This window comes from Typopeltis vanoorti, chromosome 1 (genome assembly GCF_054136105.1).
Source record: "Typopeltis vanoorti isolate ZY-2024b chromosome 1, IOZ_Tvanoo_1.0, whole genome shotgun sequence".
Lineage (NCBI taxonomy): Eukaryota > Metazoa > Arthropoda > Arachnida > Uropygi > Thelyphonidae > Typopeltis > Typopeltis vanoorti.
Window position 1 is genome coordinate 47932932 of NC_143549.1, and position 13433 is coordinate 47946364.

Genomic DNA, 13433 nt, shown 5'->3' on the forward strand with positions numbered 1-13433 from the left:
AAAAGCTTTGCACAAGATGGTTGCTGTGCTTGCTCACAGCAGATCAAAGCCACACTTGCATGAACATCACTGAATAGTGCTTGGAGCATTTTAACAAGAATAAAACTGATTTTATGCGTTGATTTATTACTATGGAATGAGACTTGGATTCACCGTTACACACTAGAATCCAAACAGCAGTCAAAGCAGTGGACAGAAGCCAGTTGTTCAGCTCCAAAGAAGACAAAGTCGGTTCCATCAGCAGGAAAGGCCATGACATTATTGTTTTGGGATGCTAAAGGCATTTTGTTTATTCATTATCTTGAAAAGGATAAAACAATAACCGGGGAATATTATTCCAATCTTTTAACCAGATTAGACTGAAAAATTCGTGAGGCAAGACCTGGTTTGCAGAAGTAAAAAGTCATCCTTCATCAAGACAATGCACCTGCCCACAAAAGTGTTTTGGCAATGGGACAATTAAGGGATCTGCAATATGAATTGTTGGAACATTCACCCTATTCCCCAGATTTGGCTCCCTCTGACTTCTATCTCTTCCCGAAACAAAAACTCTTCCTCTCTGGTCAGCGTTTTTCTTCGAATCAAGAGGTCATTGCAGCTGTAGAGGCTGCAATGACTTCTATATTTTGCAAATCTTACTGAGAACCACTACCGGGACAGGATAATGACACTGGAGCATCACTGGAATAAATGTATTAGTGTTAAGGGAGGTTATGTTGAAAAATAAAAATTATTTTGAAATTATAAATTTGTTTTTTCATTGTTAGTCTGAGAACTTTTTCAGACGATTCTCATATTAACTCTATAGAAATCACAAAGGAGTCCACTGTTGAATACTTTTTTCACATCTGAGGTGCCCTAAAAGTTTCCTAAAAATACTTGATTCAGTACAGAAGAGAGCAATTGGTTGATATTAATGAATCACCCTCACACAGGCATTTCCTGCTGCTTGCATTTCATTTTTATTGTTATATCCCTTCTGGATCTGGAATAGTCTTATTTTATGTGTTTTTCACATAATATAATCTAAAGCTCATTGAACCAAATACGAACAAGATCCTTCTCACCCATTCCCATTACTAATTTTCTATAGATTACTCAGTCTCTCACACATGGGATCATCATAAAAACATTTCCATCAGTGTGGTGCATTTGTAATATTTTCATCCCAAAATGCATAATTTTACAGTTTACCACATTAAATGGGTATCCATTATCGTTTGCACATATTATCAGCCCTATTTAAATCATCCTACAATCTCTCTACATTGCCTTGATTTAACTATTATGCTATTAAGGTGATCACTCAGTACCTCAATTATTTCTGCATCTATCACCTCCTTACCGTCACAAAACATTTTTCATTTACTTGGCACTTAGCAAAAGATCTTTATGATTTCTTTGTTCTGCTAACCTGAATTCTGTCATAAATTGTCTATGGTTTGTACTACTGCTGTTGATGAGCTTGCTAATCTTTTTTTCTCCTTATATACTCTCCATAAGTTTGTTATAATATTTGATCAAGAATAATATATATAACTGAGAGGAGACCTCCACATAGCCTTTAAAGGAATGCGGAGAACCGACCAGGGCTCATGACCTAATGTCCAATCCTCACCTTCTCGTGGTGCACCCTGTTGGGTATCTGCCTGGATACTGAATGAACGAGAATGGGCTGGCAAATTGTATTCTTATTGGCTTAAACCAAAATACAAAATGATGGTACAACATGACAAAATTTCATGCCGTTGGGGTGTCGCCCGGTTAAACAAGGCCCCCGTTGTTTTTGCCAGGGAACCAGGGCGAACAGCAAAAAGTCAGCTACTGGAACAAACCCTAAAACATACCCCAACTCAATATCACCAGAGTTGAAGATCAGTACTATCAACATAAGAAGACTGAATGGCAAAGAAATGGAGCTAGCCAAGGAATTAGATAAGTACCAGATTGACATAATAGGGGTGAGTGAAACAAAAAAGACAAAAACTGGTGAGATTTTTTTGAGCAAATAAATACAAAATGTTATATTCAGGCAATTACAATTAAGGAAAAGAAGGAGTAGCCATAGTATTCAACACTAAATACGAGGCTAATCTTCTTGAATGGCAGGCAGTCTCAAGTAGAGTGATATGGGCAAATATGAGGAAGAGGAACTGGATATTGAGACTTATTTGTGCCTATGGTCCCATGGAAGGTTCTAGTAAGGTAGAAGTGGAGAAAGTTTTTGAGGCTTTAGAAAAAGCAACTGATACAATGAAAAGGGAAAAGTTGGTCCTTGTTGGGGATCTAAATAGCAGAGTAGGAAATGATTGTCAGACATACAAAAATATTTTGGGAAAATTTGGAGAAAAGAGCAAAGCTAATAATAATGGCAAATATCTGTTGGATTTCTTCTCAGGACATGGGCTGGTTATTACTAACACCATGTTCCAACATAAAAATGTGCACAAATTCACATGAGAGAAGAGGCAAGGAATAAGAAAAGTCTCATTGACTATGTTATTGTTGACAGTGATGTTTTCTCCCTGGTGCAGGACACCAGAGTGTACAGAGGATTTGAAATTGGAAGTGATCACTATTTACTCTTGAGCAGGATAAAATCGAATTTCATATTGAAAAGAATAACATTTAAGAAAGTTTTAAAGAGAATAAAAGTTGAGTAGCTCTCAGATGTGAACTGTAGACTAAAATACACAAAGATTATTGAAGAAATAATGAAAGAGTTTGAGAACAGGAACCAAACCTTGGAGATTCATTGGCAAGCCTTGAAGAAAACCCTGATTGATTTAGCTAAAGAGGCATGTGTTGAAGTTGTCTGCAAGGATAGAAAAATTAGAACTCCATGGTGGACACAGGAAGTTAAAGAGGCAGTGAAGGAAGAGCAGAAAGTATATCAAAAGTTCCTGGCAAATAAGTCAGATTGTGCTCTTAGAGAATACAGAGACAAATGTATGAAAGCTAAACACTGTGTAAAACGGCTAAACAAAAGTCATGTTAGGACTTTGGCAAGAACATAGAAAATAAATGATTCTCTCACATACAAATTAGCTACCATTTGGCCAAAGAGCTCACACACTATACTGGCAACACACCATCACACATAAAAAACTCAGCACACCTCAAAGCCAGCATAGAAAACCTTACACTCCAACATACTGACATAATGGTCAGCTTTGACGTCTCCTCCTTATTCACAAATGTCCCACTCAAGGAAACTTTAGAGCTAATCCAAGCTAAATTTTCTCCCGATATGTCAGCCCTATTTCAGTTCACGACGAACTCAGGCTATTTTGTTTGGCAGGGAAAATTCTACAAACAAATAGAGGGGACAGCCATAGGTTCACCACTCTCCCCACCCTTGGCCAATTTCTTTATGGAGACCTTTGAGGAAAAAGCCTTAGCCTCTGCCCCACAAAAACCAACCATGTGGCTTCGCTACGTTGATGATGTGTTCACTATTTGGCCACATGGCTCTGAAACACTCCTCTCCTTCCTTACACACTTAAACAACTAACACGCCAGAATCTAGTTCACCCTGGAAAAAGAAGAAAACAACTGCCTCCCTTTCCTAGACACACTAGTCATCCGCCAGCCTGATGGAACCTTGGTTTTCTCTGTTTATAGAAAACCCACCCATACAGGCAGATACATTCACCAACAATCTCACCCCCCCCCCCGACAACAATATGGAGTGGTGAAAACACTATACAACAGGGCTAAACTAATCTGTTCTAACGACATGGCCCTTAACACTGAACTAAATCGCATCCTCAACATTTTCTCAGCCAATGGCTACCCCCCCCCCTCCACAACAAAGATTACTCTAAATCCATCACCATTCCCTACATCCGAGGCGCCTGGAAAAAATTACCAAAATTCTAAAAAAACATGACCTCACCTCCTGTTACAGGCCTTACAGAAAATTGGCATCCCTTATCCACTCCACCAAAGACCAACCACTTCCCCTGGACCTACCTGGTGTATACCGGTCCCTTGCAGTTGTAAACTGTCATACTTTGGCCAAACAGGCAGGACAGTGAATATCAGAATTTCTGAACACAAGGACTACATCCGGTTTCACAAGTACAGCCATTCTGGTCTTGCATGACCATGCTCTGGATACACGCCACAGAATACGGTGGAAGAAAGCTACAGTAATACACCGGAGCAAATACAAATTCGAAAGATTATTTATGAATCAGCCTCAGCCCTAAGTAACTCTCCAAACCTCAACAAATTTGGTTGTATGCGACTGCAACAAATTTGGGAGGCATGCATCAGCAGACCTTCAGCCCAACAGCCAAGAACACATGCTTAGCCCGCCAGAGGGCACCACCAGGACTTCTAGGAGAATGATAGCTTCATATCTTCATTCTCAGTTACTGTATTGTAGTGCCTGTGTGCACCTGCCTTTTTGTAAGTTCCTTTTGAAAAATGGCAATGGGACATTGCCGAAATATCGGAAATATTTATTAAAGTATAATTTAATTTATATTCAGATCTACGTTGTTTCAATTACCTAAGTGATTTAGAAATGCATAACCAACATATAAGCCTGTCTACGAGAATAAATATCAAGAAGGTGGCAAAATATTCTGGAGTTTGTTGAAGAAGCTTAGGAATGGAGGAAAGAGTGTAAAAGGAGTTAGAGATGATAAAGGTGACATGAAAATGGGAGAAAAAGATTTTGTTGTTTTAAGGATACTTGCGACATAAGACTGAATGATATAATCACGTAATCACAAGAAAGATATTTATTTAACCAAATATTTCGGTCTGGAAATAGCAGACCATCGTCGGTGGTATTACAAGAACAGTTTAAAAAAAAAATACAAGCTAGAATACTAACAATAGATCGTTGAAATTAGAACATGCCGCGTGATGTTATATCACTAAGTATGAAACGAAATATTTTGAAGTAGAAACATGATTGAATTTGCTATAAAAAAAAAAAAAAAAAAAAAAAAAAAATTAATGAGTAATCTTGATTAGGCTTTCCCAGATTTTTGATATAGATATGCAGTCATTACGATTCAGGTTGGGATGATGGAGCAAGGCCTCCACGCTTTCCTTGAACAAACATTCGAACCTATAACGGGATCTATGTAAGAGGCGCGTTTTGGACCAAAGAATGCTGTGGTCAGTTTCAATCCCGTGTTGAGCCAAACCAGACTTTTCAGGTTTATTGTGAAGAATGGATGATTGATGTTCTTGGATTCTTTTTTCAAGAGAACGTCCAGTCTGTCCAAAGTAAGAGAGATCACAGTTGCAAGGAATTTGATAAACTCCAGGAAGAGATAAAGTTGAGCGTTTGTCTTTAGGAGAAGGAAATTGAGAAGACAATTTGTTAATAGGAGAATACGTAGCTGTTAAATCATATTTCTTCAAAATTCTTGCGATAGGTTCTGAAATACCGGAGATATAAGGAATAGGTACTCGACGTATTGAATCTTTGTTGTTTTGTGGAGGATTATAAGATGTAAGAAGACGTTGAATACTTTTTTCAGAAAAGCCATTGAGTTTCATGTGTTGCTGGATAGTAGAAAGTTCTTTCTGTAGATAATCAAAAGTAGAACAATTAGTTTTGGCTCTTTTGATGAGACATTTTATAATTCCTGTTTTTTTTTTTTTTTTTTTTTTTTTTTATAGCAAATTCAATCATGTTTCTACTTCAAAATATTTCGTTTCATACTTAGTGATATAACATCACGCGGCATGTTCTAATTTCAACGATCTATTGTTAGTATTCTAGCTTGTATTTTTTTTTTTTTTTTTTAAACTGTTCTTGTAATACCACCGACGATGGTCTGCTATTTCCAGACCGAAATATTTGGTTAAATAAATATCTTTCTTGTGATTACGTGATTATATCATTCGGGAGAAAAAGATATCCTTGAAGTATGGAGTAATTACTTTGAAAATTTGCTAAATGAAACAAGCAGTGATAAAAAAACACTGACCAGGCATGCATTCAGGAATACATATCCATACTTGAAGTAGAAAAAGGCTTGAAATGTGGAAAGGCAGCAGGAGTAGATGATAATCGACCAGAAATGCTGAAGTATGGTGGTATAAAAGTCTTACAGTGGCTGCACTGCATAGTTGAGAATGCGTGGACACAGGGATGAATTCCCAATGATTGGAGTAGAGCTCTCATAGTACCCATATATAAAAAGGGAAATAAAACTGAATGTGAGAATTACAGACGTATTTCGCTACTGAGTGTTCCTGGTAAGATTTATGCAAGTATTCTTGAGAAACGGTTGAGAAGAATTGTGGAAGAAAAACTTGGTAAAGAACAAGCTAGATTCAGCTCAAATAGAGGCTGTCAGGATCAGATCTTCACTTTACGACAAATAGTCGAGAAATCATGGGAATATAACAAAGATCTGTATTTACGTTTTGTCGATTTGGAAAAGGCATATGATAAGGTGCCAAGAGAGAAACTATTCAATACGCTACAGTTATATGGTGTCAATGGGGCATTATATCAAGCAATACTTGGTCTTTATTTGAGTTGTAAGTCAGCAGTTAGAATTGAAGGAAGTACAGGAAGATGGTTTAATGTTAAATCTCATGTGAGACAAGGATGTACATTATCCCCTCTATTATTTATTATCTATGTGGATCACGTTATGAAGGAAAGTGGTCTTAAGCATGATATCAAAATTGGAGATATTAATGTCATCTCTTTGCTTTATGCGGATGTGAAAATGTCAACTGTGTTGTGAACGGAGAAGCTGGGGAACAAGTAAAACATTTCAGCTATTTAGGCACGATTTTTAGTGAAGATGGTTAATTAAAAATAGAAATAGACAACAGAATCAACATAGCTAGTATGGTAGGAAGTCATTTGAATAAATTCATATGGAATAAAAGAGAAATTATTCGGAACACTTAATTAGCTGCATACAAATTTAGTAGACAGTGTTCAAACCAGTTTTAACTTATGGATCTGATATTGCAATATCATATCGATCAAATAAGATTTGGCCATTGATGCCATCTGTTCATGCCTCTAATCTTTCTCAGGACTCGCAGATATGAGAGTCCTGAGAATGATTAGAGGAGGAAGAACAGATGGCATCAATGGCAATATCATATTTAAAACGAGGATAATTGGAAACAACTTGACATTGCCTGCATCTAGGAATGCGTTCGCAGAGGTAATCTCAGGTGATATGGTCACTCAAACACAATGGACGAGGAAAAATTAGCAAAACAAGTGTTCTCTGCCAGGTTGGCATTATCTGATAATGTTGCAGTCTTGACAAGTAACAGACTGAATTGGAGGAAGGATGTAGATAGGAAGTTAGTAATGATGTAAATTTTTCATGTAGTACTATCATATCCTACACCCCTTGATGGTACACGGCAGGAATTTGATGATGATGAATAATATGTTATCTAATCCAGTCTAAAAACTTACTGTAACCTTTATATCTAGAGAGTAGTAAAAATATGATTATGTATAAGTTTTCATATTTGCTTATAAGAAATGTGACTTCTTCAGTTCAAGTTATTTCCAGCATTTTTGCAAGCTTAGCCTCCCACTCATAAGACCTCAGAGACAGTTGACACTGATCTGTACAGTGTGCTGAATTCTAGAATTTGTAAAGCTACTTGTGAATTTAATAATTATATATATAGTTGGTTAGGAAAGTTTGCATGCAATGTTTTATTATTTGTTTATGCTAGGATAGTGTCCATAGCTGATTCGTTGTTGATGATGCCTTTTGATTGGAAAGATCTTGTTTTAAATCCCATCTAGGATATGAAGAACCATTATCTGGATGTCACATCTGATGATTCAGCTGTCTTATATGGTGGTTGCAGAATTTTCCTCCTGGAAACTGGTTTTTCATTCTGCAAAGCAAACTGGCAGAAGAACACCATATGCAGATATAGAAGTCTATTGGAATAAAGATTAACTACCCTATTCTTTTGAATCTGTTTTTGAAATCTGCATGGTATGATGGGAGACTGTGTAAGCATAAAACAGAAGGGAAGGTTGCTAGAGTAAGAAAGTAAATTATAATATGAACATATTATTTTTATCAGGTGTATAATATACAATAGATGGTGTACATAAAAGTAATGCCTTCCATTTTTTTTTTTCTCTGAAAATATAATTTCTTTAACAGTGGCTTTATATGGATTAATCTTTCATCTTTTGCAAGCATTCTGTCAATTTTCAACACATCTCTATCATTCTCTATACACTTTTGTCATCACTGAGCCAAACACTGAATACTGACTCTGTAAGATTCTTTACTTCAACATCAGAGATCTTCACAAACAGCTTGTTTCAGTTCCTTGTCATCCAAAAATGATGTTGTTGGAGTGTCTTTGAAGGGCTGAACAGGTGGTATTCAGTGTTCAAGATTTGGTTATGAGCAGGACAAGAAGATCAGTCCAGCCAGATATTGCAATTGCATCCCTTTTGCAAAAACTGGTGTAAGACCAAGCATTGTCATAGAGAAGGATGATCCCAATTGTTCTCACATCTCCGGCATGATCTCCATGTGCATATTCCAGATAGGGATGCATTTCTGTTGGACTCACATTTTCTGCAATAAGGAATTCAGTAATGGCTCTCTGCTTCATATGCACATCTATATCAGCACCATTTTAAACTACGTGTGTTCTGTGTTCCTGCAACTGAATTGCAGTACTACTCACTCGAGTGGAAGTAGATTACTACTGTCCAGTCAGTGACAGGACAAGCTTTTTGCCATGCTAATAATAATAAGGGAATCAAATTACACTGAGTGACTTGTAAAACTCTTTTGGTTGTGCTTGAATCAAAATTAAAAAATAGGAACTGTTGTAGCACTGTTCATATATAATCCAGTGAAATTACATGTTACAAAGTAAGCCCTTTCAAGCAAAGTTTTTTGTCCACCATTTCTGTGATGCCTGAAAACATCAAAATCTATTTACACGATGTCCAGAGTGTCTTCTGTTGAGTTGCATTTTTTAAAATGAAATTTGTGGTCATTCAAAGTTTTAGGAGTCTCATTTAAAAAAAAAATTTTTTTTTTTTAAATTATATTGGACATATCTCATAAGTATATTCTTGTATTGTTCTATTTGACATATATTAACTTCACATTTAATCTTTGGTTAAAATTGAGTTACATGTAACAAAACTATAAAACCCCTTATTACACTTAGTATCATTTTATGCTAAATTATGAATTATTTTCCTGTGATTTTGTCTTTCTCAAAGTTGGCCTTCCAAATGTGGCTGATCACTGACATTGATTAAAGTTTAAGAACTTCACTGTTGATTGACGTTCTTTCACTTTAAACCATGGAACCATTCAGAGAATTGTATGCATTAGGAGCCTAGTATGTGGAGCTACTATGTGTACCTCTCATATACTTTTTTCAACCATTTTGATCATTTCAAACAAAAGTTTAATACACACACATGTTGCATCATACGTTAACATTGCAGAAGTCACTACAAAACACAACACATTCAGCTTGATTGGCTCTCTATAGCCTACTTATACTACTCTACCCTACACATTAACCATAGGACTATGACTTAAGTTGTTTAAATGATTAAAATTGGAATACAGTCAGTTCTTACTATAGCAAATATCATTATAGTCATTGTTTTGTAATAAGCTAAGATAGCAACAAAAGTCCCAGTTAAAGTCCTGAGCATCAATGCTTTGCTAAAAGAAATTTGCTATAGTGACAGTTGACATGTAAAATATTTCCCATTAACATTTCAATCTAATTATTAATTAATATCTTTTAGCCTGGAACTATGATAGAATGGGGAAACAGTTGGTAAGTTGAGATTGTACATACATATGTAAATAGTTATTATTTTTATTTTAATCTAGTCTGAAAATGAAAATGCTAATGATATCTTGAATGAGATATTAGCATATTCATAGAAAGTATTACAGCTATTTTTTTAGCATGTGTATCTCAAACATGACTCAATCATTATAAAGTTTCATTTCTAATGTGCAGTGTAAGGAGCCTCTTTAGCTGCTTTATTCTGTTTTTTTCCCTTCAGATTTACTATAGGATCAAAGCTAGATAACTAGGAGAGGGGACTCCCCCATACTCATGAAAAATATAGAGTTCCAGCCAAGGACTCATATTTTTGTCGATCAGATGTACTCTTTTAGTAGATTCTGTTTAGTGGCCAATTTAGGTCTCAGCTAATCAAATTGTATCCTGTATTGTCTTAAGCCACAGAGTATGATGATAATGATATTTACTTCTTTATTATTTCATTCTGCTGTAATGTTCAGAGTAAAAGAAAACAATTTGACTGTAGTTAGTATATCTTCACAGTGGCAAAGTAAAAAATTTTGCTTGGAATACCTCATAAAATAATATGTCTAATCAAAATTTGCACCACTAACAGCCATGACACTAAATAAAAGTGCCACCTCCTTCAGATATCTTGGAACATCGATTATTCAAGATAATAAAATTAGTACAGAAATAAAAGCTAGAATACATGTTACCTATAGGAGAGAATGGCTAAATAAGTATTCAAGATGAAGCTGGATGGAAGGCAACCCAGAGGTAGACTGCAGATGCATTGGGAGAATAATATGCAAAAAGACCTTAGATGAGAATTCAGAACTGGAATGAAAAAGCTCAAGGCAGAAATGTAATGGAAGAAGCTGGTGCATGCAGCTGAGAACCTAGAGGTTTCACTAGCTAAAAGAAGAAGTTTCATGAAATTCTTCTGTTTCACTTCAGGATTTTGTTTCAGGATAATTACATAGATAAACTTAAAAACTAGAAAACAAATAATAACAGTGAACAACTATATTGAAAAGATTTGAACATTAATAACAATGGAAAGTATTCATGCATTCACTATTGTGCTGGCAGCTTGTTCATGGATTGTTGCATATTACTGATAGATGAGAGTATGTCTTGAAGTGATTAGTGAAGACCAAACTTGATGTAAAACATCCCTTGCTTTTTTATTACACTGTAAAGGATGTTTCATCATTTCAGCTGATTCTTTGAATGCTCTTGAGAAAAAAGTAGTTTATGTGGAGCAGTTCTGTTTTTTGTTTGTTGCCATACTACTTGATGTTTTGTTTCATTTGCATCTGCTGCCAGTTCTGATTTGTGTCTTCTTTTGTTCTCGATGTCTTTGAAGTGTTCCAATTGGTGTACATCTCCAGATCTGCCTGTCTATACTATGTATTGTAAACTCCAACTGATCTTATAGACACCTGGTTTTTTAAGTTGTGGACATAGTGGTTTCAGGTGATTTCAATCATGAAGATTCTGAGATCTTTTTGATTGAGTAGATGGCAACCTTCATATTTTTTGATGAAACAGCCTAGCTATTTTGTCTGTGACTGATTGTATATATATGGAAGAATCACTGCTCCTCTAAAGTCCTGGTTTAATTGTTCATCTGATTGCTTTGGAGGTTGAAATAGGATTTTTTTATTTTATTTATTTTTCTTTATTAATGTTCTGTTGTGACCATCTCAAGATAAAAGTCATGTGTCTCCCTCCAAACACTACTTCATTGATTCAACCAATGGATCATGGAGTTCTTGCAGTGTTTAAGACTTATTATCTATGAAGAATTTTTTCACAAGCCATTTCTGCCAGTAAAGGAAATGACCAGACTCTCTTGCAATTCTGGAAAGCATTCAATATTTATCATGCTATTAAAAATATTGCTGTGGCTTGGGATGAAGTGATTTCTCAATGTATGAGTGCATATGAAAAAAGACATTAAAAAGGTTTGTGCATGATTTTGGAAGTTCTGAACAAAATGAAGATCTTGTAAATTGAGCAAAGAAAGTAGGCCTAGCAAGCAATATGAATCTTGAAGTGAATGATGATCACATAGTTCAACTCATAGAAAGTACACCTGAAGACTTGATCAATGAAGAATTGGTGGAACTGGAGGAACAACGTGTTGCAGAAGAGGAAGAACAAAAAAGGGAAGAGGGAAAAGAGAAACAAGAAGAGGTAATTAATTCACAGTGAAGGGTCTTGCAGAAATGTTCTCTGCAGTTAGTGATGTTCTCAAAGGGGCTGAAGACATGGACCCAAATGTTGAACGCTACTTAGTAGTAGAAAAGAAAGTACACGATGTTTGTTTGCCACAATTTATGATGAAAAGAAGAAGCGGAATAAGCAAAACACATTGGATATTTTCATCAAAAAAAAAGACTACAACAGAAAAGCTGCAGCTTTATCTTTCACATAAGAAAGGTAATGAAGATGTGATTGTGGAGGAAGATTTGGGTGATATTCTCCTGTTTTATAGTGATAGTAATGCACAGTACAGTTTTAAGAAGTTTAAAAATTAAAAATGACAGTATACTTATTATGGTTAAGTCCCTAATTCCTGTAACTCTGATTTAATGTATCGACATACGTCCAACAGACTTATGTCCTGCCGGATGGAATGGAACCCAGACATAAGTCGCAGGATGACTGTATATGATGGAATGAAATTTAGGTATGGATATTCAGTTGTTTACTGATGATGCAAAACTGGGGAGAGTAGTAGCTGATAAAGATTCCTTTCCTTCATGCTTAGATGGTGATTCAAAGACATTATGAAAATTATGGAAACAACTATTGCGTTTTAGAGTAAAACTTTAGTTTAATATAAACTAAAATAGACAGTCAACATTTTGACCTTCACATTAAGGTCATCATCTGGAGTATACACATATATACAAAACACAAGCATCATGACAATCTACATGGTGTGTTAAAGTTACTGATTAATTTTAGCTGATAAAGATGATGTAGATATCCTACAGCATGATTTAAATAAATTGTCATTGTAAACAAAGGATAATGAGTATCAATCCGATGTTGCAAATTGTAAGGTTATGCACTTCGGGCTGAAGAGGTTTCATATGGTGTATCACATGGATGGTACTGGATTGCAGAAAATGATGAAGCTAGGAACTTGAGGATAATGGTGAACAGAGAGTTGAAGTTCCAAGGACATATTGCAAAAGTTGGTAAAATATCTCAAAGGATTACTTCTTCATAATCATCAAATTTCTGATATATATACCCTCAAGAGGTATACAGGATATGATAGTACTACATGAAAAATTTATATCATTACTAACTTCCTATCTACAATTTTCCTCCAAATCAGTCTGTTCGATGTCAAGACTCCGATATTATCAGGTCTTTTATTTCTGTCTCTTCTAAAGCACTTTTTATTGTATCAATCCACTTATATCTTGGTCTTTCTCTGGGTCTTTTTCCAGAGGCAGAGAACACTTGTTTTTGCTAATCTTTCCTCTCCCATTCTATTTAAGTGACCATACCACCTGAGATTAGCTCTGCTAATGCATTCCTGGATGCTGATTATATCAAGTTCTTTCCTAATATCCTCGTATTTAATATAATATTGCCATTGATACCAATCTGTGGTATCGATG

General features: G+C 35.6%; 1 protein-coding gene across 1 annotated transcript in view; it reads left to right on the forward strand.

The window, feature by feature from the left end:
- The window catches only part of LOC150109954 (protein NipSnap-like), a 162882-nt gene that overhangs the window by 68049 nt on the left and 81400 nt on the right, over positions 1–13433 (forward strand). The window contains exon 6 of the mRNA XM_090416040.1: positions 9776–9807. Coding sequence (XP_090272166.1) covers positions 9776–9807 — 32 coding nt within the window. The remainder of the gene's footprint in view (positions 1–9775; positions 9808–13433) is intronic.